Here is a 26,895-nt window from a genome sequence, read left to right on the forward strand (position 1 = left end):
TTAGTGATGAAGTTCCTGAAACAAATTGAGTAAATATTTTAATTTATTGAATGGGTCTGCAAAGGCTAAAGTGATCTAGACAAGAACCCCATTATCATACCATTACCCAGTTTTTATAACATAATTACTCTCTAACCTTACTCTTCACTCCAGCCGTCAAGATTCAAGAAACATGTTTCTGACATCACTGTGTTCAGATTTTGTCTCGTTAGATGCCTACCATCTGGTGAGGATCCCTCCCCATGACTCCAGTATTTTCTCCGGACAGTCCTTGGAGACATCTCCAGTCCCACTGGAGATTTCGCTGTCACTATCTGCAGAGAAGAAGATGTATATAGAGACACATTAATCCAGTTTCATCAGATAAAACTGTTACTAGCTGTTTTATCTAGCTGGTCCAGTAAGGTGAGGAAAATGTGCAGCTTAGGATTGTTTCAAATCTTTTACCACTCATTTCAAGAGGTCTGAAATTTTTTGTTAACTACCAAAGCCATTTCTCATTCTCCTGAAGTTTCAGGTGCAAAAATTTTGTGTTAAAAGTGGAAGCTTTGTGGGAGCCATCACTCAAGTGGAACAAGAATTACTTTGAAATTGCAAAATATATATTAGGCACTAAATAATAAATCAATCTAAACCCTTTTTGAGTCTTGCAGCACATTTTAAAACCAGCTGGTATTGAACCCACACAGTTAATGGAGGCAGGAGTGCGTGCACAGTGCCTACACCTTCCATTATCACTGCTCTCCTGGCTGCTGGTTCGTGAGGCAGACAAGAGGCAATCAGCACGGCCAACCACTTGTCTTCTGAAGCAGACTGTAAGGCTGCTTTAACATATGCTGCACAGGGACAAGTGATGAAATGTATTTCCAGCACGAATAAGCAGAATGACAAAAAAGGAACATAAATACCCTTTTGGCAGCCAATGGTTTTATTAGCTGGCATTTTACATTTAAAAACTGAAAACAGATAAGGCAGAAATATCTGTTATTTTTAGTGTAATCACACTAAAAATTGTGATTATGTTCCACAAGGTGTCATAGTTTCTTGTCACATATGTTTCTGGATATAAAAACATGTGTATGTGTATGTGCATGATGTGCATGGCTTTAATCTCATTGCAGAGTGACAAACAGTAAAGTCTAATTATTTATCTGGGTCTAAATGTGAAGAAAATTAAATGAATGTTATGTCAATGCGGGGAATTTGACACTTATGATGGAGCACAGTTTTTTTATAGTGCATATTCATTGGATGAAGAGTTTAAAAGTTGCAAAGTTACTGCAAAAGACTCTGCATCGTTCATTAAATTTTGTTTTCTATATATAATAAATGCAAAACCATCTTAGGATGAAAGTTCAGTGCTCTGCACACGATCTACGACTTTTAAGATGCCTGAATCAATCAGAAAGCAAGTTAAACTGGTAGGAGAAACTTTAAGCAGTAGTCGTATCCAGGTGAGTCGATCTTCATTGGAAGAAACCTAAATTTGCTAAGTTTGCTCTAAATTAAATAATATTATTACGGTGGTATTACTGTGACCATTGAGAGGCACAAGTGCAAATTTCATACTGGGAGCACATATTCAAATTCAAAAATATTTTATTAATCCCAAAACGAAATTAAATAATGTGCACTAGATGCTTCACCTCCAAGTTTCATCTGTGATAATACAGAATCTTTTTACATATCTGGGTATATTATTAAGCAGAGCTCTGCGGCTCCAGTCCATGAGTGCCGGTATTTACAGGTGTCTCTCTTCAGAAAGGCAATGCAAGGGTGCTAATTACTATGCTACTGAAACACAGGGCTGATAAGTAACAGTTTGACAGGAATATTAGCCTGTAAAAAGCTTGCCTTTTACAAGAGAGACAGCGGCACAGATTGAGTACTAAACTCCACAACCGTAGTCTTCATCACAGACCTGAACTCAGATCAGAAAATGTACGAGCGATTGATTTATGAACCTGGATATAAACAATGCAGGACTGGGCAATATAACTAATATATTTGATGTATTGTGATTTGTGCCATGCGTGCAATGTATCAAATGGAAATATTGTGACTATCAAGAGTGTAGGTTTCTATAGCAACCGTTGCCCATCTGCATCCGATCTTTACGCTCCTAAAAGCATCACTTAAACTCCCGTCATACCGCTGCAGAAAATTACAGAATGCGCCGATTGTTTACCATGTGAGATGAGGACACAAAGAGTGGCGGAGAAATCGGAATTGAGCATCAAGGTCTGCAGTGTGAACAAAGTATTACTCTTTGTTTTGGAACTGAACTCGTCAAAGATGCCGTCAACTTCTGCATTACGTCGAAAAACAGCTGAAAATTTTGCATTCGCTGATTCAGTTGTCGGAAAAACAGCTAAATTATAGTTGAACATCGTCATAGTGATAAAGAACAGATTTTAAATATTGCCATATATGTTGTGTATTGCAGTAAATCAAAGTGACATTGCGTTTAAACTATATCACTGATTTAATTATACTCATATATTCAAATATCACAAAAGATGTTACTGTATTGTTTATCAGGAAAAACAAATGATAAGAATTAGCCCTTATTGATACTTGGTGTCGACTGTTTTATCATTTATATTGATTGTGTGGTAAGGCCATTGATACATTCTTAAATGTGATTAAAAACAGGTATTAAGTGTCATTAGTTAAATATAATAACATAATACAACTACTTCAATAACTGATTTGAAAAGTTTTATTTTTAAAAGCAGTATTTGGGTTCGACTGTATGCAGTGACATGAAGTCAGAGCCCTAAAATCTACAAAAGTAGATTGTGATCAATTTTGTCATTGTCACTTTTATCATCACACCACAAAATATCACAAAATATCCTGGTAAACCTTAACGTTTATAATTCCAACCACTAATTAAAATGCATATTTCCTGTTTGCCTTCCTTGCAAAGTGAGGAATACAAGTAGCATGTAGTCCGTTTCGACATGCTACTTGATATCGTTTCTTTCGCAATATCAGAAAGAAACAGAAGTCACACAAGCATAAAGGCAACAAAAATGTAGTAAAAAGAAACAGGTCTTCAGCGATAACTGAACAATAAAACCCAACTGCAACCTTTCTGAGAGTTTAAAGGCACCGCTCATTCCCACTTAAGACTCTTACTCAGGCCTTTACATTTCAAAATGAGTAAAGGCAAGTGGTTACGCTGAATGCGCTGCGGCTCCAACATCCTCACAGCCTCTGCAGGAGCTTTCAAGGTCTTTATAAATGCTTGATGAAGCCTTTCAAATGTTTCAGAAACCCAACATAAAGCTCCTGCCTCCGTCCTCAGATTTGTTGGAGCCACGTGGCAAGAAAGCACGAGTCCAAAGCTGCTGCCAACTTACCAGGTGATGAAAGGAACCGGGCAGACAAGGACCATTACTATTACCTTTATACGTGATGGGGGGGGCAGGCACATTCAGTGTGGGATTAAAACAGGATCTGCGCGAGGATGAAGTCACAAATGGACTGGGTTTGTTACAGCCAGCAGCCATTTCTTTCGTGTATCGTAAAGATAATACTTGCAGAATAAAATGAAGGAGAAAAGGAGTCAGGCTGGAGACATAACCATGTTTGTCCGAGAAAGTAGAAAGAAAGAAAAAAATGTCAGTGTCAAACCAATTTAATTAAATGCGTTTACTGGTGTGGCTTCTACTTTGACAGTGTATTCATTACTATTACAATAAAAGTGACCTCCAGCTTCACAGCCCTGATAGCCTCCAGTTTCCAGCAGTGGCAGAGGAAAAAGGCTTGTGGATGTCGCCCACAGAGCCGGCTGAAAGGAGTCAGACGCAGCCTTGGCGGACGCCTCGTGACTGAGTGACTCGACAGATAGGAACAAAACAGACTATTTCTCTCTCTTATTGTGTAAATACTTTTTTACCACTTCAAGGAGAAAATAGCTGAAGGCTGTTTATACAAACAGGAGAATAAAGCCTCAATTTCTGAGGCTTGAGGACAAACTTAAAAAAAAAAAAAAAAAAACGCCAACAAACTTGTGTAAAGAAAATTATACTTTATACTTTCATATGTGATGCGTTATATCCTCTTTCACTTTGAAATCCTTAAGTAAAGCGCAGAGCACTTAACTAACTTATGCTGAATTCATATTCACACTCTTTAGATTTTTGTTTGTAAATCTTATGCAATATTCCTTCAAATTTGCAAGTATTTTCTAACTTAGGCTGGTCTAATCAGATAAAATCCAGTTAAAAAACATGAATGCTCCAATATTAAAAAGTTAAAGGCAGATGAATATTTCAGAAATATCTCTTCTTCTCTGAGAGAACTGGATGGAAATGTCCTCTACTAGAATATGCTCATATACACGCACACAAACACAGCTGCAAAATAAACAGATCCATTAAAATCAGTGTTATCGTACAGCATGCAGTCTGAATGATGACCTCGAGACACCTGCAGCATTTAGCCTGTGGTGAAGTGCCTGAAACTGGGTCATGTTTGGGAACCTCTGGAGTCTATCTGGGGTTGTTAATATTACTGCTGTTTTGGCTTCATTCCTTCGGCAAAGACGGCCGTTACTGGCGGTGAAATATCCAGTCTGGTAAATAGGTCAAGTTTACAGATTCACCAACTTTCTCAAGAGAAAAAGTTGATGGATAACTCGGTTCAGGCGGAAAAAAGTTCATGTCGGATGGCTTGTAAAGGAAATACACATTCATAGGTCCAATTTAGGTTTTTGTTATATGCTTGATCAGACTACACAACTCTAGTAATTCTTTATTTGTCACACAGTGTGGAAATCGACAGCGTAACAGCATGGGAAAGTAGACATGAAACTTAAACCATTAAAGAAAAGAAATTACACCAAAATAGTGCAAATATGTCAATATAGTTTGGTTATGTATAAAATAACATGCTCCAAATGGTTCAAGCAAGTAGATTAATGTCTGTTTTGTTTAAATTGTGTTCCTTTCTACCAAAAAGTCTGTTTCTGACAGGAAATTAAATGGCTATTTCCTAAATGATAGTACTTTGTAGATGGGATATAATTGTTGAAAAAAGGAAATTCTTGGTATTTTATTCATATTTGATAAAATCAGCATTTTTTTAAATTATTTACACCCTTTTTAGGAATGAATGGTGTAGTTATTATAATTCCAAATCAGCTTTTTGTATGTTTGGGCAATTATTTGTGAAGATTTATCACCATAATCTTTAGTTTTCTTCACAGATTGAAGTCACGTACAGATGTGCAACTCTAAACTCTTAATTTTACTTCCAGTTACAGGAAACTTGCTAGTAAAATTTAAATATAACTCCAAATATAAATCAGTCAGGGGTAAGAATAATGTTGGAAAATTAGTAAAACAGAAACTTGATCTCATCTTTTAATTGTGTTTTTATTTTTAAAGAACTCTGAGGAAAAAGTCAGATTTATTTTTCTTTCAGTGGCCCTAATCCTAGTTTTTGGTAGTTTTTGGTTCAATAATGTTATCGAAACTGAAGAGAAATACGAACAAATGGTGTCCTTGACTAAAGGAGGCTGTTTACTTCATCCAAACAGCAGCACATAAAGGCTCTTTGATGTTGTCGACGCTGCAGTGTTGCAGGCGTTAACAGGATTGGGCCGGGTTCTGGTTGACACACAGACACATTCACAAGTGCGGATAATCACACAAATACCCCCCCGACTGGACCCGCAGCTAAATACTGTGGACAAATCAACAAATCCACGGTCGACATCAACAATGTCGAACTCGTGTGTGAATATGTACGCCGCCTAGCCAGTGTTTGCTTGCCTAACAGAATTAAGCTTTACTGTTGATGAATCTCTGTCACTGAAGTGTACACAGGGGTTTCTATCAAAGCGCTGCTGCAGAAGGACAGTTTGAAGGGGCTTGTGACCCTTTACAGAAAACAAACTCTTCCAATTTGAAAAGGCTTTACGATACACGGCGAAAGCAAAATAATAAGAGAAGGTAAACGTCGATTCTACAACATATTGGTGAATCACTCTCCTTTTATTGTGCTTAGGAAAGTCTCCTCAGTACTGAAAGGACAACAAATTTGTAGAGCGAATGCTGTTATGTTTGTGCAATTTTCAATCTCACTACAAAGGACAAGTTATTGTGAAGCTATGTCTGGTTTATTTTGTTTCAATCCAAGAAGGTAGAATACGTCACCCAGAACAGTAGAAAATAAAAGAAAACTGAACAAAAACAAAACAAAAGAAGCATACCTTCATCGACATCTTCTTCCTCATTATGGGAAGTGACCTGCTCCCTTTCTCCAACGTTTCTTTCTGCTTCCCTCTGAAGGCTCACCACTTCGTACACAGCGTCACTCTGACTCACCCTGTCAGGGGCCTGCTGCATAAACAAATAAACACATAATCACAAATGTTTAAATGTTGCACTTGTGTAGCGCTTTATCAAGTCAGGCAACTCCAAAGCGCTTTACACCACATTCACTCATTCGTGCACATTTTCACAAGCTGAGCTCCATTGTATCTGCAGACTGACAGAAGTGAGGCTGTCCAACATCACCAGTGAGTAAAAAGATTGAACATAATCTCACTAGTAGAATGTAAAGTTTCTGTGTCAATTGGTAAAGAAGAAAAAAAAAACACCTGTTGATTCCTATAAAACAAATGAAACTGAAGCACTTTTTAAATTCATATTATAATATTTTAAGTGGTCAGAGTGTCTAATGACATCTATGACTATCTGTTTGCTAAAGTATAAAAACAAGGCGACTGTTAACCATTTCTCTTCACCTTTCACTTTTCAAAATGGGAAAAATAAGAGAACATGCCACTGAAGTTAGGCAGATTTTTGCTGTTCAAAAATACTCAAGAAGATTTCTTCTACTTGTCCATGCCTGTCGTCAAAGCAATAATAAAAAGCTAAAAGTTTAAAACAACTTTAACTGCAACAAGCAAAGGTGGACGAGGACGCAAGTTTTTCTTGACACCATGTAATGATGATAAGGAAGGTAAAAAAACCAAAAATGTTACTGTTAGAAAACTGCAGCATTTTTGTGAGATTAAGCTGCATAAAACAAAAGGATTACTTTTTTAAAAAGTCTGCTACACATATTTGACTGAGAAGCTAACAAACAAAGGACACAGTGTCTTATCATGAAGACACTCACAATATTGTATCTCTGTCTGCAGAAGATAAATATTTTCACATAGACATGAGCAGGAAGGTTATATATGCCCACTACACATTTATTTTGTTTTTTTTTGTGGTTTTGTTCTAAAAAAAATACAATAACAAATGCATGTCAAAACTGACTGTAAAGCAGCAAGATCAAGATTATTTTTGGTGCAACATGAGCAGGTAGTGGATATAAAGAACTTGATTCAATCATCACAGCTCGACATGAAAACTAGTATCATAAACTGGAAATAAAGTGAAAATTATCAGTTACTCTGTGATTTATATATATATATATATATATATATATATATATATATATATATATATATATATATATAAATAATTTATTTTTTTTTAATACATATTAAGAAGGCACAAATAACTTGAGGAAAAGAAAATTCCCACTTAAAACTGCAATATTACTTCATTGCTAAGTTAACAACTTCAGCTTATTTAGAATCCGACTCAATACAACATTCTTCTCTGAAAAACTAAAACTAGCACAGCAGGTCCTAACATGGGCCTTAAATGTACCTAAAGGCAATAAAGAAAGTGTAAGTGAACAAAGATACCATCAGATCTGACCTTCTGTGTCACAGGCAGCTGATGTTTATTTCTAGTCTATTCAATTACTTTGGTGCTAGTGCCCATCTCTTCCACCTAGAGAAAAAAAAAAAATGGATCAATGGGCTGCATTGATCCGCCCACTCGCATGGCATCTAATGACTAACTCAAGTCAGAGTCGACAACTCGAAATAGCCGAGGATATCCAGCCTGGACTATTTCTGGAAAAATAATCTACAGAGACTTGAGGAAATAATTTGCTTTGGTTTGCTGCGGCCTCTTCAAGAGATTAGTGAACTACATAAATTATTCACACCGATTTAAAAACAAGAGAAATAAATTTGGACAAAAAAAAGGGCTCCTGGGACATATGTGACATGGATTTTGAATTATGCAAAAATAATCAATGCGTCAAGAGAAGTGAAACATTTTCCACTTGTGCCGCGTAATATCAATTTGTGTGCAGAAAAAAATCTTCTACTGATTAGTTACTAACACAATATTACATCTACAAAAGACACAATTCTGTGCTTTTCTGTGCAGATTGATACATTTCTAAAAGTTTTACGATTGTCCACAAATTCACAGTTAATATTACAGTTTTGCAAAATTGTACTGAAAATAAACATTTATTTATTAAAAACTACAGTTAATATGCAACTTTTTTCTATAGCTAATAAAAATTTATTTCAACAATTAAACCAACATATTTAAAAGCATATGTTTTATATCTAAAACAAGCCTGTCTGTCAGAAATAAGTCAGAAGAACTGATGACAATAATTTTATCTGAGAGATTGGGAGGGTTAGCAAGCATATGGTGCGTTATTTTATTGTGATGTATAACAGGTCTCTCTTGTAAATGACATAATGAGTCTCAAGAGATTTAGCAAGCATAAATAAAGAATTATATATATAGAGTATACGTTTGTCCCTTTTGTGTCTTAGTAATGAAACTATCTTTGCAGACTGAATCATTCCAAAAATGTCACATGCAACAAATATGTCAATTAAAAAAATCAAAACATAAAATATGCAATAAATTAAAAGACTCCGACACCCACTATTAATAAAATGTCTTGAAGTTAAATAGACCTTTCTGCTTTTCTGGGGATCAGTTGTTACATTTACTCTGTAAGCGATCAAGCTCCTTTTAGAGGAATTTAGTTTTTCTCCTTTCTTTTCAGAATCCATGTTATTACTGGAGATATTTCAGGTTTTTCGGTTTATTACAGCTTTAAAATCAAGGAAGAACATTCAGCACTGGCAGGCTTGTTTAAAAGAATAGCAAGTGGTTGAGCAAACAACTCCTATAGGTTAACAGATGGATCAATGGTACTTCATATTAATGTTTTCCTTCTCAAAATAAGCCAAGAGGATTGCATATTTATTGTGTTTGCACCACCTATGATTGTCATCTTCAGTGGAAACTTCTACACAATATTATCTTTTAATTAGCTTGGAACCACAGAACTAGCCCAGCACCCTTCCATTTACCGAAGAGATAACAAGAGAAGCAATCAGGCGAACGAGTCAAAGCGCTGCTGTTAATTACCCAAAAGCAAATAATGAGACAGAGCCTCTTATTAGCTTTCACAATCCAAAGCTTCCCCACACCTCACTGATTCACCAGGTCCCTGTGGCCAACTAAAAGATTTGCTTTTTAAAACAGAGAAGAGGAAGATTATGGCTTAACGGTTTGTTTAAGCACCAGCAGAAAACCGCTCCGGCTGCATGTGTTCGTGTCGGTGGGGAAGGAAGTATAATCACACTCCTGTCCGAACACTTTGGACGGCAAGTCAAAAGGTCAAGTGTGGACCTTTTGCGTCTGCAAATATAAACAAAATATTTAAAAAATACTGTGCGTTTTTCTTTTGTTTTGAAGGGTTACATTGTTTTAAAAGTACATTACATTATATACTTGAGAGTGTTGGTCATTCTCCAGAAATCCTGAAGGTGAAATCTGCTCCACAGCCATTTTTATTGTTTTATTTTTTAAGTGATTTTACTTTACAAATGTGAAAAAATCTGCTAACAATTGGAATCAATCTGATTGGTCACCTGCCATTTCTTTGTTGTTGTTGTTATTTTGGGTCTTCATTGTGTAAAGTAGTTTGCCTTGTTGCTATAATGTGCTATACTAATATTTGCTTTGCCAGTCAAAAACTGGACTTGCACACTGGACTTTTTAAAATTTTTGGATTGATTGCATTCATTTCCCTGGTATTTGATTTTATTTGTCCATCCTCAGCAGCAGGAACAGAATATGGATCAATCTTTTTGTGAAAATGTGCAACTAGCTGCACTTTTCTACTCTCCTGTTTTGAAATATTAGTAATACCTGTTTTACAGTGATTGGTGGGATGTCACCTCTGTTTCAACTATTACTAATAATATATAGATATTGAATGCTGTTCTCATAACTTCTTATATTTTAATTGTTAATAGGGAAATTGTAATCTGGTGAAATCCTTACTGGTAGGTCAAACTTTATAAAATCCAAAGAACGGATAACATGACAAAAATTCTGACTAGTGAATCTCTATTTTGTTTTTTTATTCCGTTTTTGTTTTTCAGCTTTACTTTTGTAAATACCTGGAGATAAAAAAAAAATGTTCAATGTACATTAATATTAATAATTTATTAAGTATTTAAGACGCAATGGGAGCACTGCACATATTTCCAATCTGCTTTGTGAGCCTCTACATCACAACACTTACCCTCCAAAATGAAACTCTGCCTGCCTGGGGAGAATAGATCGAGTTCAGAATTAACACAATCTGGGCCTTTTTATCCCCCTGACACCAATTCTGAAATAAGTCAATAAACTTAACATGACCTGAGAAAAACTGCAAAACAATAAATCACTAATAGCCGACAGCTGACAGATTCGTAGCCAGAAGCCTTCACTGACACTCAATAAGCTGAACTGACCTGCTCAGGTTGGCTTTTTAAATATTTAATAATGCCTAAATGCATTGGCTCTGCTGCAACACAAACATTGCTGCTCAATATTTTACAAAAGATTAATAAATCATTGCTGACAAAAATGACCAGGAACATAGTTTTAGTTAATGCAACAAAATCAGTGTTTGGGAAAATAGGACCAAACACTGATTCTCAAATTTTATAGCAAGATTTCAAAATCCAAGCATCACAAGGAAATCCGGATTATTTTAGTGATTTACTCTCCTGTAGATATTAACCCAGCTTCGATGATGTGCCAGTACTAAAAAATAATAAAAGACATTGATGAAAAGCAAGCCTATATTTGTCCAAATGTATAAAACAAGAAAGTAAAAAAAAAAAAAAGCAACCAAGTCAAGAACAAAGTGTCTTTATGCCTCACTTCGTTACTGAGCTTCTTTTTTCCACTGACTGATGCCAGGGCACAAAGCATTTCACAGTCAGTGAATCATACACACCCACATGTCGCGTAGGTTCATCAGCCAACATATTTAATCAGAATATAGGAATATATAAAGGCTCACCATGTAAGGGGAGCAGATATTAATAGTTGCAGCAAACCAACCTGCCGCAGCCTGAGGTAGAACGTTTCGCTGAAGGTCTTTCGGCTGAAGTACCAGAAACGTTCGTTTGACGGATAAACCCTGACGAGAGTTTCCAACAGGAAGCGAACGGGTTCCACCACTTCGGTCACCACCAGGTCCACCGCCACCGTCATGTACACCTGCTTATCTGAGGATGGAAACAAACAAAATAAAGTTAACATCTCTCTTGGTTTTCTTAGGAAATTCAGTCACTAAAATCTGTTTATTTGGAAAAAGCTGAAATTAAAGCATTAGGAATACACTAAAACTGTTAAAGCATCTGTACCTCTTAGATAGAAAATGTTTCACACTTAAACTCCTAAATAAGGTTTTTAGTGCCAAATGCTTTTTCCATTAACTGTCTTACACAAACATATACTCAGATTCATCCTTGTCCCAGTTCATATTTTACATCTTATTAACATTTTATTAATACAATCCTTCATTTTAGACATTTGACCTACAGCAAGTGTACATGTTGTTTAATTCCAACACTGGCACGTCATCTGGAGAGCACTGATGAAGGAAACAGAAATACATTTCCCTCAGATAAACATTAACCTCATTAAGAAAAACTAATATTCATTAACTACGTCCATAACAGTTAAAGTGAAAACAACAACAATAGACATAGGGAAAATAAAAACTAAAGTAATAATAGTATATACTAACACAAATAATAATATACAAGCAAATAAATAGAGGTGTCAGGGTTTCAGTATGAATCTAGTTGAAGGTTTCCTAAACTTTGCTTTTTATTAATAAAAGTTACCCAAACTGGCTCCAACTAAAATACAAATACTGAGTTAAGAAGCTGTATCCTGTATGGACGCCACACCCCCATACTGGATAAGAACATGGCTCCAATAACCTGCTGATAAAAGGGTAGATGTGCTGTTACACTGTTAAACCAACCAGAAAACCTTTTTGGAAGACAAACCTTTGGGAGTGTCTTCATTCAGTGGCTGGAAGGCGGCCATGTTGGGATTCCACGTTCCTGTGATGATGTAGGCTTTTCCATCTGAGCTCTTTCCCATCGATTCCTATGAAGGGAGTCGAGTTATAAAATTAATTTTATCCCCAGCAATATTTACGTTTTTATCTACGATCTTATTAATCATGCAATAACACAAGATTTGTACCGTTAAAGTCTGGTCAGTTATCATGTTTCTATAAACTAATTCAGTCTCAAAATCAGCATAAAGATTGGTTTATTTGATAAATCCATACATTTTCGCGAGGTGTTTCACAATAACAGCCACATGCATTGATTTATGTTATAATTAAACCCTTTAAGGCCAGTAATAAAATGAGTCAAATGAAGTCCCACATACCATGTCAAGAAGATGCATGTCACTGTTGCAGACTTTCTGCCCGGGACTCAGCAGCATCCCAAAACACCTTAACAGAAGACAAAGGAGGCACAACCCACAAATCAATACCCACTAATTCCAAGGCAGAGCTACAGCCTGCCTTCATCAGTCAAGTTACCTGAGAGAGAAAAGAAAATGGAGGGAAAAAAACACTCAAGATGCGAATCCACACTCAGATACAGCATCTTATCTATTCCGGAGATGTTTCAAACGTCTTAGATTGTACTTTACTGTCTGATTGAACCTATGCCCAATTATCATTGGTTACTTTAATAACCACAACAGATAGAAAATAGGCTAAGAGGTCTCTGTTGTTATAATCTTTAATCTTGCTCCTACAGAAGCTTAGAGTTTGGTGATATGGACAGAAAACAAAGCTAATTTCTGGAATGTTTAATCTCTAAGATAGCAGATGTTTCAATACAAATGCAAAGAACAACCAATGGGATTTGTTTAATAGCAATTGTCAAACTAAACTATTTCCTTAAAAGAATTGCAGGGTTTTATGGAATAATAAGCATGCTTTCTGAACTTGTAACACATGTCTCATCTTTATGTTGCAAAGGTTTTTCCAGTTTCTGACCCAAACTGCATAAGCATGCATTTTTACAGCTAATCACTGAAGCAACATTTGTACAATCAAAGCACAAAGTACAACCTGTTGCAATTACAACTGCAGAGTTTTACATGTCTGGACATGAATAATCTGCAATTTGCAAAGTTCTAATGTGGCCTCAAGCTTAGAACAAGAGACACGAATCATCCAATCACATCAATCTAAATAAAATAAAAACAGGCAAGGCCAAAATTAAAAAGGCATGTGTGAAAATGTATGTACACACCTCATGTCTGTGCAGTTAGCTGAAGCATCTTTAGCTGTCTTAGAGGAATTTTATCCCAACTTTGCTTCCCTGCTTGCATGACCCAGTTTCAGACAAGTGGCTTCATGTTTGGTTGTGGGATATTTTGGTGTCCTGGTCGACCCAATGAAAACAGCCATTGGTGTGACGTGATTCTGTGGACACGCTGTGTTTAACATGCTAACAGACTCGCAGAGGCTTTTGCATGGTCTGACTGTGGGGTGAATTTCCCCAGAGTGTCTATTCCTGGGAAGACAGGCGGCAACCGTCCTAAATGGTCTCCAATAACAACAGTAATCGCTTCTCTGAAGTCACTGTTGAAGTCTCTATTCCGTGGAACTGTGTTAATATCCATTTATTGTTTCTAGCTAGGGAAACTAAACTGCTGTCACAGAGGTGGTCGGACTCACTGATGAAATCCGAGAACAAGTCTAACACCATTCCACTGCCACAAAATATAATGACAAATTAAACTGTATTCCCAAGGAACAGATAATAATATATATGTATATTAATTAAGGGTCAAAAATCAATGTCAACAGACATGAGAATGATCTCTCTGAAGAACAATAGAGGTTTCAATGTCTGAAAAAGAAAAGAAAAAAAAAAGTGGGCAGCTTTTTGTCTCTGTCTGATGGCCACAGAGGTGTGAAGATGAAAAAGGGGAAATGACCTAGTTTTTCCAGTGGTACTCAAGCATATGAACATTTAAACAGTGGGCTGCAGATATCTGAATGTGACTTTAAAACACAGTCTGCACTACTGCTCACCGAGTTCATGAGAAGCATTAAACAGCCAGAATATTCCATCCTTCTTGTTTATTTTAGATGTCAAACAGAGGCATGTTGAAATCCTTTATATTGATTAAACCAACCATCCCCAAAATACCAACACATAAAAGATAAGTCCATAAATGTTTTGTGCACCATTAACTGGGTTAATGCTCCGTTGTACAGAAAGAATAAATGAGTTAAAGTATAAGACAGGAAAGGTTCTATAATGGCATGTAGAAAAGTGGGACTATGTCTGTACTTTCAGTACGATTTAAATACCCAGTTTTTAAAAACAGAGTCAGAGCCTAAAGGTGCAGACTTGTGGTCAAGCTAGACTCAAGATATTTCTGGCTGGCTTATGAAAATAGGATTATTTATTCATTGAACCGTTTATCCTAAAAGCCAGATTATGACACTAGGGTCTTTAAGGCAGGTCCATCACCATGCCAGCAGTTGCTGAGGTATCTAAAAAGCACCCAGTTTCAGGGAGACAGGGGTGGAAGAGATTTTTCCTGAGATGCTGGAGGGTTTGAGTATTGTTGGCCAGCTGATTTGCCTCTTTAATGTTGCATACAGGACCAGGAAGAACCTGCTGAGTGGTTGGATGGGGTGGTGGTCCCAATTAAGTCCTTAGAAAACTTTTTAAACTAATTTGAATAGTAAATTGAGTTTTGTGTGTAACTTGGATCAATTGGAATGTATGTGACTGAATTTAAATTACTTTCTTTTTTTGTAAAGTGCCTTGAATTACATTTGTTGTGTATTGGCGCTATATAAATGAACTGAATTGAATTTTTAAGGAAGAGGACGGGAACGTGTGCTTCAGCATTCGAGGAATAATTCTTCTCAGCGTTCCTTGGACAGTCTACTCTTCGGTAAGGAAGACTGACTTTCAGACCTCAGATTCACGAGGATCAGGGCGGCTCTTGTCTGCTGATGGGGTTATGGTAGTTTGGTGGTTCAGTCCTTGTTTGTTTGCATCCAACCTTTATGTCATTATATCAGATCCCTCCTTTGTATTCAGTGTTTTAGATTTTCCTTAGATTGGTGTATTGACTTGGTCATCGTTTATTTCCTCCTCAGCTCCTTCATGTTCGTTAGTTTTCTTCCTTCTGTCAGGCTGCCCGGTCTTCCCTCACAGCTGCACCCTGTTCCCAATCACCCACCTGTTCTTTATCAAATAATCAGGCTCCTCAGTATTTAACTTTCTCATTTGCTAAGAAAGTTACTATCTTGCCTCTTCCTTATCTTTATTGTTGCTGTATTATAAGTTTGTTATTTTATGTAAAGTCTATATATTATATCTCCTGTCTCCAATCGTACCTGTATTATGGGTTCAACTGCAACACTACATTATGATAATTTCATGTTCTGTACCTGGTTCATTATGTTATACTTCAGAGTTTGTTTTATACTGAAAACCATTTTAATGCCAACCTTTCGATGCCCAGCTCCTTGTTGCACATTTGTTGAACAGAAACCAGCACCTTCTTCTGGACACCTTGTCGCAGCTTGAAGTAAAACTTATCCCTGTCCTTTGGCACCGGGCTGGGAAAGAGAAAAAAATGAGTTATGAAGACCAGATATTTACATACAATATATGACATTTTTCCTCAAAGTGTCTGCCGTCAAATCAGGCAAACTCTTTCCTGACTTAGTTTGAATTACTAATTTTTTTTCTATTTGCCACAACAATTAAAGAAATATTTTTTTACATATATATTTACATTTTTGGTAATCCTAGCCGTCTAAAGTCAGACAATGACAAATCAGTTGTGTGTCTCTTTGTACTGTTGGATACTCAAATACCTGAAATTAACTGTGAAAGTTACCAAAAGTACTTCAATATAGCTTTGTTTTTTTTTACTCGGTTCATTCTCTGTTGCTTTGTAACTGTTATATTTTCTTTACATTTTACTTCAGATGTCAAAAGTTATTTACCTTTGACAACTGACATGAAAAAATTGGCCGACCATGTTTTCGATCATTAGGCTAGCAGAGTCAAAATTTTCAACTGCAAAGATTATATTTTCTATCCAGAGTCCTGTTATTAAAAAGACAAAACAGGAAACTGTGTCTGTGCATTTGATTTGCATTTGTGTGTGTCTGGGTGTTTGGACCAAGTACTTGTAGTTGCCTTTGCCATCATCTTCTCTGATCTCCAGTGAGACAGTGAAGGTGTAGAGATCTCCGTCAGGCGGGCCAGAAAGCGCCGTGTCCCTGATGTCTGCTCGTTGTGAAGAGCGCCGAAAGGCTGTGGAGAAACTGTACAGGATGCGGCTGACCTGAATGGAAAGAACAAAAGAGGACGGAAAAATCAAAAAAGGGAGGAAATAGAAATTGAAAAAGATGTTACAAAATAAATACCTTACAAGTAAACGGAAGGAAAAATAAAACTGGAAAACTAAGAAACAAATTGAGGAGAAAAAATAAAAGACAATAGTGCCCCCAGCTGGCCAACAACAGCTGGCACAACTAAATATTTTTGAAACACTGGAAGTTTTTACTAGTCATGTATGAACGCGCCACGTTATTTAAGGTAACTGCTGGTCTTCACCCTTCTTCCTTTTTCAGACCAGCTGGACTTTGAGCTGCAGGATAATTTGTTTGTATGTTTATAAGTTTTTCAAATTAAGTTCAGAAGGAAAACAGAGTCAAGTAACACTTTTCCAACACTGTTGTGAACTCTACACGTTTTCAACTTGCAGGAGATCCCAAGATAATCAGAAGTGCCATACATATTTTGTAACTACAAAAAAAGCAAAACATTTTTATTGGTTTCACAGAACTAAAATGGAGTAGTGAGATCCTGTTGTATAATAAGAAAGAAACACGTAGTCTGAAGCACACTACATACGGACAGGAACTGGACTAACAAGTACAGACGGCTTTATTTAACTAAATGCAAATCTACAAGCTGCATAACCAACTATTTGTACAGATCTGTATTTCTGTTGTGATTCCACTGCATTTCTGTAATGGCAACAAAGTCCAAGTCATTGACAGGATTAACAGCTTCTGATGCTGGAAGGGAAAATAATCATTTTTAAAAAGTATTTTGGATCTAAAACGTTAAAGAACTGAACTAATGGAGCCTGAGAAACTTGCTGAGATTTTGTTTAGTGTTTATGGTCTAAACAAGTTTAACTCACGGCCTCTTTGATGTGGCAAGAGAAGACGTGAATCTGGAAATCCTCTGAACTTCGGTAACTCTCAGTGAAGGAGAAACAGTCGCTTTCCACAGAGCCTTCACGCCCGCGGGCGCAGAACAGCACCTTGTAGATGGGGAAGGAGGCGATCTCTGTTCCTGAGGCCTGGTCTACGATTCTGAGAAGATGGAAAGGAAAAAAATTGCACACAATATTTCTGTTACTGTACATGAAGCTGATTGTTTCTATTTTTGATTTACAGCTGAATTAATTCGTAAGGCCTTCAGCTATAAATAATCAGTGCATAAATGGCTGCTTTATTCTTACTTTAGTCAACTGTCTCATTTCCTCTAGAGTACGTTTTAAATTCAGTGTTCCCTTTTCATTAAATGAATGAACATGGCTAAAAGTTTCTGTCAACTGATTTTACTTCATGATCTGTAGCACATTTTTTCATTCTTGGAAAATGACCTCCAAAGTCATTTTCATAATACCGTGGAGGTCTGAAAACTTGTGTTGACTGATTTACGTAAAGAAGAAAGGTTGGATTTGATAATTAGGCTAAAAAGTCCTCATCATCATCTTATGATTTGTGTTTTAAAAATGCCATTTTATCCATGTATATAAGTATCCATAGGACAGTTACACATTAATATAAATATAAGAAATATTTTGTGTTCGAACTTTGAATCAAAGCCAAACACAAATTTATACACCATGCTTTGCAAAAAGTAGTTTTTTCCAAAAAGGTTGAACACAAGTGCTTGCAAAAAGTATTCATACCCTTTTGAACTTTTTCATAGTTTTTCACATTATAACAACTTCTGTTAATTTTATTTTTTTTATTCTTTTGCCAGTTCTTTTCAAAACAGCTGAAGCCCAGTCTGATTGGAGGATCTGTGAAGATCAATTTAGGTTTTGGCAAAAAACACAAATAGTTTGGGTTTGTACTTTACTTTACCCAAACATCATACAAATGAATCTAAACCATAATATTGTAACTCTGGCTGCCTGTTCAGGGTCGATGACTTCAGCCTTTTAGACCCTCTCACAGGTTTTCCTCCTATATTTAGTGTCGTCCATCTTCACATCCACTCTGACCAGCTTTCCTGTTTCTGCAGAAGGAAAACATCCCGACAGCCTGATATTTCCATCCGCACTTTTACTAATAGCTGTGGTGCGTTCAGGGGTATTTTCCACCACACGTAGCATTTTATTTTTGGCCCAAAAAGTTCAACTCTAGTTTCATCTGACCAGGGAATCCTCTATCAACGACACAGCGTCACTTTTATGGGACCACAGAAGGCATTTCATTTGGCTTCCTTTAACAAGTCAAATTCTTGAAAAGTTTTAAGTGTGGACGGCACAACCAACATTTGCCCCAAGCTGAGAATCTCTGCAGTTCCTCCAGCGTTCATACGGACAACTTACAACTTCTCTGACTGATGGCCTCCACACGTGGTCTGGCAATTTAGTTGACCAGACATGTTTTGGTAGGTTTAAAGTTGTGCCAAACGAATTAAGTTAGTTAGTTAGTTAGTTAGTTAGTAAAACTCTAAATAGGTGATGTTTGGTGGACTGTATTTTACTAAGGCATGTCGGAGAAGAAAATGGAAGTAAACACACATTAACATCACACTTTTAAGACTTATGAGTAAAAAATGTTGAAACCAATTTCTCACTTTCATCCCTTGTTAGTCTATCACAGTAAGTCCCAGGGAAACACACTAAAGGAGTAAAAAAGTGAAAAAAAAAAAGTTCAAGGGATGTGAATATATTTGCAAACCACTGCATGCTAATATTTTGCCAATGCAACTTTCAAGTCGCTCAGTATTCCTTACAATCAGACTCCGTTATCTGACCTGACAGAACCATCTGGCCCACAGGGAACATGCAGTGTGATGGGAATCGGGATGGCGCTCTCCGCTCGCAGGGTCGCCATGGCTCTCTGCGCCTCTGCCTCGTTGCGAGGAGCTTTGACCCACGTGCAACCCAGGTACGATAGCTTGTTGAACTGGACGCTGTCCTCCTCTATGACACTGGGACTGGATGGTGCCGGACATGCTTCTGTGTGCAGACAGACAGGTTTTTCTCTTAACAGTTTTGGCCACTTGTTGAGAACTTGAGGTGAATTTTTCTTTCCATGTCATGTGAACAGGAAACACAGCGACAGAAAGAGCAAAGCTGCATTCACAGCACTGAGAAGAGGATGGAGAAAAGATGTGTTAGAATGATAGAGGAAGTTCGAGGGTCTTCTCTGAAATAGGTTCCGATCTGAAACTTTCATACCAGCAAACAGGAAGCAGAACAATGAACCCAGCAGCTGAACTTCCACTGCTCACATGCTCGCTTTTATAGCATGCTAACAGTTTCCCTCTCAGCCTCCCTGCAGCTGTCTAGCACATCTGCAAAATCATACCGACGACACTGCCAGTTTTTGTTTAAATGGTGACCAATACTTCCCCAACAATTTATCACGGTCTTAATTAGGGGAGTGGCGATACCTAAAACTCATTAGTATCACATAGGGCTGGGCAATATATCAATAACAATAGATATCTCTGTAAACACATGATCGACATCAATAGATAATACGTGTGATAGAATATTCAATAATTTAATTCAGGGGTGTCAAACTCCAGTCCTCAAGGGCCGCTGTCCTGCAGTGTTTAGATGTGCCACAGGTAAAAAACAGTGGAATGAAATGGCTTAATTACCTCCTCCCTGTGTAGATCGGTTCTCCTGAGCCTTGCTAATGACCTAATTATTCTTTTCAGGTGTGGTGCAGCAGAGGCACATCTAAAAGTTGCAGGACAGCGGCCCTTGAGGACTGGAGTTTGACACCCCTGATTTAATTGAACACTGATCCAGAACCACGCAGCATTCTGGGGGATGTAGGCAAATGAAAGGCTTTAGCTGTTCTCACTGCCAGCTAAGCAAGTTTGATTACATCGACTAACTTGGTCATTCTTTTGTTACCTAGCAACACCCTGTCTGAGTAAGTTGCACAGCAGCAGATTAATGTTTTACCACGGTGCGACCACTGCTTAAAAATAAAACGAACAGAAGGAAGTGGAGGGAGGAAATAAGTGCGACAGTAAACTTATGTCACGTCACCAGTTTGGCAGTATTCCAGATATTTAAAACAAAAAATGAATCAATAATTTTTTATATAAGCAGATATGAAACTCTTGTATCATGATACGTTTTTCAGCCATATCATCTAGCCATTCACAAGAACAAGACAGGACGAGACTTTCATAATACTTTCAAGAACACTTTAAAAATCTAATTTACGTCAAAAAGGCCTTTATTCTTCATTTTTTGTCCACCAACTTGACAAACTGAAATCTTTTTCTGCCTTTTTATCTGTTCACACCTTAGAACAGTGCTTCAACCATGAATGGTCTGCAGTTACAACATTTTCCATTTCTGTCCTCCAGCCATTGGTTGTTTTAGAGATGCTTTCTGCCTCCTTCAGAATCTGAAATATAGTGTTTACATATCGAATATGCCTTGTTTATCACTCTGTCACCATTTACCACTCTTACTTTGAACCCAAAGTGCTACTAAACAAATTATTTAAGAATATTTGGAGCATATTATGTTAGAATTTCATCAGGTGAAGAAAGGCTGACTGCAACTGACTAGCAGTTACTTTAAAGAGAAATATTGTAATGTTTTAACATTACAAGATCTTGTACAAAGAGATTTTGTTACAGCCCTACCTAATGCAAAAAAAAGGTGTTTTTGTTTGTTTTGTTTTTTTTCCAGGAACATAATAAAGGTTTCATAAATCTCAAACTGTAGTTCAAATGATCCATCTTACCCAGTTCAGGTTTGACTGGACTAGGTAGTTCAGGGTGTGGGCAAAAGATAATTAAATGTCCCCAAATCATGAAGACATGTCAAACAAGAGCTTTAATAATGTTAATCAGATGGCAACCTTACAAAGCTGCTGTGCAGTCATATTTACCTGTACAGCTAAATGAATCCCCCACTCCAGTGCAGAGGTAATAGAGAAAAATATTAAAGACGACAACTATCAGATGAGTTAAACAAAAAGAAAAAAGAAAAAAGAAAGGAGTCAGCATGCCCCCAATATAGTGCTGCCCTGGGCATTCGCCACACATGAACATCAAACACCTCAAGTGAAAGCAAAAGTGCATTCACCTTCAAAGTGGAACCTCACAGTGGCATTAAATAACGCTAGTTCTACATTTGATGTTGTCTATAAGATTTAAAAATAACTGATTAGTTTTGCTAGTAAAGATGTCTACACCAACTTGAACTGAAAATAAAAGCTGAATAGCTGCATATGCATTTAAAAATGTGCCAACATACCTCGTCTTTTTGCCGTTTTTGGAGCAAAACGCTTCCTTCTTCTGAACATTGCTAACCATTTGCTTAAAGACAGACATAGTACGTGCTTATTTCCTGTGTGACACATTTCATCACTCTCCGTTTCATTTCACCTGAACTCATCCAAAAATAAAAAAATTCTTTATGCTGGACTTCCTCTCCTCTGATATGAAGAATCACATCTGCTTTTTATTTTATCATAAACATAATGACGGATCATTAAAAGCAGTTAAAGTGGGGGAAAAAACAGACTGAAACTATCCAAACAAGTCAGTCAGTGACACAGAGGAGTTAAAACACAGCATCAGAATCACTCAGGGCTCACCCTAAGATACTCACTGTATAATAACAGAGTAAAAATACATCTTTCAATGCTGGGAAATAAAGATTTACAGCTTGAAGCCGTAACTGTATTTTTATAACAGTGCTAGCTTTTTATTCCTTCCTGAGGCTAGGAGCCTCTCAGTACTCACATATACTGCAGTGTGAAATATAACAACATTCAAAAACAACAACTAAAATAAATACAGCAAAATATAATACAATAACAGGCTGCTTAGCAGAGGATCATCAAGTTCCTATGAAGAGGATTTGTTTATTCAACTTTTTGTACCTTTTTAAATTCAGACGTTTATAGACATTTCACAATATTTGGTTGAATAACCTTTCAAATGTTCTTACTATCCTTCCACAGGTTTCTCACAATTGTTTGAATTTTGGTTTGACAGAACTGGTGTAACTGAGTCAAGTTTGTGGACCAAGTTGCTCGACGAACCAAATGGTCTGTGCCTAAAATCAAGGCTTTGTGATGCACACTCAGCTGACTGACTTTGTTGATGCTGTGCCACTTGAAAGGCCAATTTGTGCAAGAGCTTTAACTTCCTGGCTGATGTCTCAAGATGTTGCTTCGGTATTTCCAAATAGTGTTCTTTACTCATAAAACTATCTATTTATGTTTGTGTAGCGCTCCATCCTGCAGCAAAACATCCACACAGCATGATGCTGCCGTCTCCACGCTTCACATCTGGGATGGTCTTCTCAGGGTTGCAAACTTGCCCCATTTTTCCTTAAATCTGCAGTATTCCAGTTAAAAAAAAATTAGATTTTTAAAAAATATATATTTAAAAAAATCACTATGTTGTGACACTATGAGACAGATAATCTGCAAAAATATCAAAATTTTTAGATTACCATTGAAGCAATGGCTTTAGGCCTATATTAGTACAGAATTAATTTACCCTCTTACCAGCATCAGTCAGCATTTTCAGAAAATGTTTTGTTTTTCCCTGGGACTGTCCACATATTAATCACCAAAAACCCACATCACAGAAAACCCCCTTCTTAATAGTGTGCTGGGTGGACATTCCCCTGTTTTTACAAGTCTAAACTTGTACATAAAAAGGTTTAACAAATTAGTGCAGCACTTGGAAAACAAGGATTTTTGAAACTGAACAAGATTTGTGGAGGTCCACAATTCTCTCCTGATTTTTGTATTATTAATTATATTTCTCCTAACTAAATTATACACTCAGATGTGCTTTCAATTAATTGAAATGATGTGAATTAATAATAAGGAGCTCTAACTCACAACAGAAAACGGCTAATCTGTTTTGATAAAGAATAGAATAAAGGTTAGTTTTACATCCCTACATAGACATAGACGGGTTGTGGGGTAAAAAGCTGGCCTGGTGTTAGGAGTTGGAAACAACTCATGGAACTGTTTCAGTTTCCCCAACAGGACTGTCTGTGCTTCTTTACGACTGGAACTATTTCCAAGCGGCCAGTTTTGTCTTTTCTGTAAGCGCGAGATAAATGCAGACGCCTTCTTTTAGTCACCCGACTGGCAGTTCACAACAGCAGATGGAAGGAGAACAGCACTGCATTAATCCAGTCATTCCTGCATTTCCTCTGGCATTTTGTTACAAAGGACATTAATAGGAATAGCTTAGCAAACCATTTTAGCAGTTATAACTTCATCTCATTTTTTAAACCTTAATATTCTCTTATATTTATAACTGGCATGGGCGGTTCTAGACGGAGAGCAACAGGCGCCAGTGCCCCTGTAGAACCAGTTTTTGCTCTTGCTATGCCCAAGATAATAAGAGATAATACTAAATTAATTTCTTAAATTGGTCCCTTAAACTAATTTCATTATTTACCTTCAAAATTAAATAAAAATAAAGGTGTTGGACTTTTAGCTTGAGCCATCTTGAGCTTCAAAGTCACAAGTGGCTCACTTAATATATTCAAAAATGAAATACTGCCCTGTTTTTAGTTTCATGCCTTTGTTCTGTGCCCTTATCAAAAACAACACCGGCTCCACCCTGTTACTGTTGGTCTAGAACTGCCACTGATAACCAGCCCATCTCAATAAAAAATAACTCAAAACAGGCTAAAGTATTACACAATATACAGTTTCAGTTAAATTTCGGTGGTTTTCCACTGTTGTAAAGATGCTGGCTTATGGAGTCAAGTGATGTAATAGAAGAGCAGAAAGCCAGTGCTAGAAATCATGATTTTCCTGTTGGACAACAACATGGACTTATCCTCATATTCAGCTGCAGCTCAGGTTGTTTTACCAGTAAATGATTTAGAACCTTGTTGAACTTGATTTGTGCACCTGAACAGGTTGCGTTTGAGCACAAGTGACCAAAATAGGCCTGGGTTATTTGTTTAGGTCACCCCATGGAACAGATCCCTATTACTCCATCAAACAGAACTATACAAGCCATGTTGTTGTTTTCATACATGGTGGTTGGTAGAACTGCCAAAATTAGACAAACTCAAACAGAATAACTTTGTTCATTATTTAAGTCTGTACAGGTAATGCTGAAAAGTAGTTCATGAGTGTGTATAGGTCCTGCAGCCTGAAAGCTGTTTTGCTGTACAAGGGTTGTTTATTGAGTGATCTCAGTCAACTATGTTTACATACAAAGCAGCCAGAGTTCAAGTGCTGACTGTGTTGATCCATCAGCAAAGAAAACCATGGGAGGGGCACGGCTCTGGCAAATCAAGGCCCCGTTTTGTACTCAAGTGTTGCCATTTCACCCAAATATTTTCTGCTTTTATACCGGGAACAAGACAATTTGTACCCTTGTACTTAACCAATGAATTTAAATATATCTTAATTTATCTAATAATAATAACACACTGCATAAATTTCTTATAAACCAAAACAATACATAGACATTACTTAACTACATATGCAGTAGACCAGGGGTACCCAACCACAGGCTTTCATATTCTTCAAGTCATAAAGTTTATAAATTCGATTAATTAAAAAATACCAGCTAACAGATCATGAGCATGCTAACAAGCTCACTGCAGTAAGCAATGAATTAATTGCATGACAAATTAAAATAAGTTTGATCATTTCCATTCTGATTGAACTCTTGTTTATAGAGATGTCAAAACCAATTTTATGTAAAGTTTCAGTTATGTTTGGTTTATAATTCAGTTTTATTTATTGTTTTGTTTTATCTTGGATAGTTACAATATCTTACAGTTCCAGTGTTAAATGTTAATTACAGAATTAAAGTTTATTAATCTTTGAGAGAGGAAACTTATTATCATAAATATGTTACTTGAAAAAAGTCTTAAAATATCACTATTGTTCATCGCAGTAATTACTGGGACAAATGATTGTCCAGAAAATTTGTTTTTTTTTGACGGCCTACATGTTGACCTTATTCAAACCTATTGGTTCCAGAGTGTTTACCTGCAGGTTGGGTCTCTGACACTTGGCTCTCCAGTTTCTTTTGCTTTTCCATCTGTTCCACGCAGCTCTTTTCTACCTTCACCTCATCATCATCCAACACCTCCTCCATAGCCTTTTCCAGCTGATCACTTCCATTCCACGACATCTGGGGGTGGGGGGGACAAAATATTACAGGAGCAGGCTATTTTGAGCTTATGACTACACAGAATCACATAAAATTCATCCACAAATGTATTCAGCGCAGTTTAGAGACTGTATATTTGGTGCAAAAGACCACTTAATCTTGTAAAATATTGAAAGGAAGAGTTTTGTCTTATATTTTGCAACTTCAAATTTACTCAAAATATCTCAGGTGTGACTAACTTTGTAGATTATGGGAACAATTAAACTAATTTAGTGATCACATGGTGCTCATTTCTGACCTTGAGTCTCGGTCTGCCCTCAGAGCCCTGCGGTGAACTGGCCGAGCTGGACTGCACTAGGACAAACTCTTCACTGGTGACGGTGGCCACGGACTCTGTAGAGCTGCTGACTTTGCCCAGTGAGGAGCTGTCATCCATGGCTAGCAGGTTCACTCAGGATCAGGATCTAAGGGAGACCAAGGTTAATGTTCTCCCCTTCCCTCCTGTCAGCCCAGCTGTGTTGGATGGCAGCCTGCATGAAAAACAAAAGGAACTGGATTAGAAATGCGGCACTCGCATGTGAATACAAAGAGCAGTGAGGCTCCTTCAGACTCAATATCCTATTGGCATGCAAAATGTGAACTCATGATATTGTTGCCTCCCAAACAATCATATAGCTACATTCACAATAGAGTGTCCAACCCTTAAAAGTTCATTATGAAATACAATGAAACAGTTCAGCACATAAAATCAACAAATATGGGTCACATTCTGACCAACAGCTTGCTGATTTCATTGAAAGCTACTGCAACAAGTAAGACAGGTTTATGCAACATCTGAATTAATGATACCTGTTAGGATGGAAGGACCCACTTGTTATATAACAACATATTCAGTTGCATAATTCATAAGATTTAACTGCAGCAACAGTCTCTGAAAGCCCAGCTGAGCAGTTAATACAACCATTGAGTTTCCATTAATGACACTTTATGATGGTTATATTTTTAAATATGTTATTTATGTATAACTGAGTGTTCATCCAGCACTTTATGTTAAATTAAACTTTGTACAGAACGTTTAAAGTTTGTCAAAATGCTACTTAAGATAATTATTCTTGTTGTTACTTTTACTAAAAATAAGTGTTTTTTAATTAAATTAAAAATTATTTTAAAAAACTCCGTAAGATATTGTTAATATAGGTGCATCTCAAAAATTAGAATATCATCATGAAGTTTCTTTATTTCTGTAATTTAATCGAAAAACTTGAACTATT

The 26,895-nt window shown here is 36.9% G+C and overlaps 1 protein-coding gene across 1 annotated transcript; it reads right to left on the reverse strand.

The window, feature by feature from the left end:
* Positions 1–216: 216 nt before the first annotated feature.
* Positions 217–26,182, reverse strand: LOC106942349 (rab GTPase-activating protein 1-like). Its single transcript, XM_015025614.1, has 11 exons — positions 25,923–26,182; positions 25,501–25,645; positions 19,283–19,487; positions 17,424–17,598; positions 16,399–16,556; positions 15,709–15,819; positions 12,600–12,666; positions 12,206–12,308; positions 11,247–11,413; positions 6,227–6,356; positions 217–314 (listed from the first exon to the last, which is right to left on the reverse strand). The coding sequence occupies exons 1-11, from the start codon at positions 26,058–26,060 to the stop codon at positions 217–219; spliced, it is 1,497 nt and encodes a 498-aa protein (XP_014881100.1). The 5' UTR covers positions 26,061–26,182.
* Positions 26,183–26,895: the final 713 nt, after the last annotated feature.

This window comes from Poecilia latipinna, unplaced genomic scaffold, assembly GCF_001443285.1.
Source record: "Poecilia latipinna isolate Pla-1442-1.1 unplaced genomic scaffold, P_latipinna-1.0 Scaffold4209, whole genome shotgun sequence".
Lineage (NCBI taxonomy): Eukaryota > Metazoa > Chordata > Actinopteri > Cyprinodontiformes > Poeciliidae > Poecilia > Poecilia latipinna.

Excerpts from the sequence above, each read along its gene's own strand:
- LOC106942349 (XM_015025614.1), bottom strand. The coding sequence starts at position 26,060 with ATGGATGACAGCTCCTCACTGGGCAAAGTCAGCAGCTCTACAGAGTCC. Across the intron at positions 19,488-25,500 it reads GTCAGAGACCCAACCTGCAG|AAGCATGTCCGGCACCATCC; the intron begins GTAAACACTCTG and ends GTCTGCACACAG. Across the intron at positions 6,357-11,246 it reads TCTACCTCAGGCTGCGGCAG|CAGGCCCCTGACAGGGTGAG; the intron begins GTTGGTTTGCTG and ends TTGTTTATGCAG.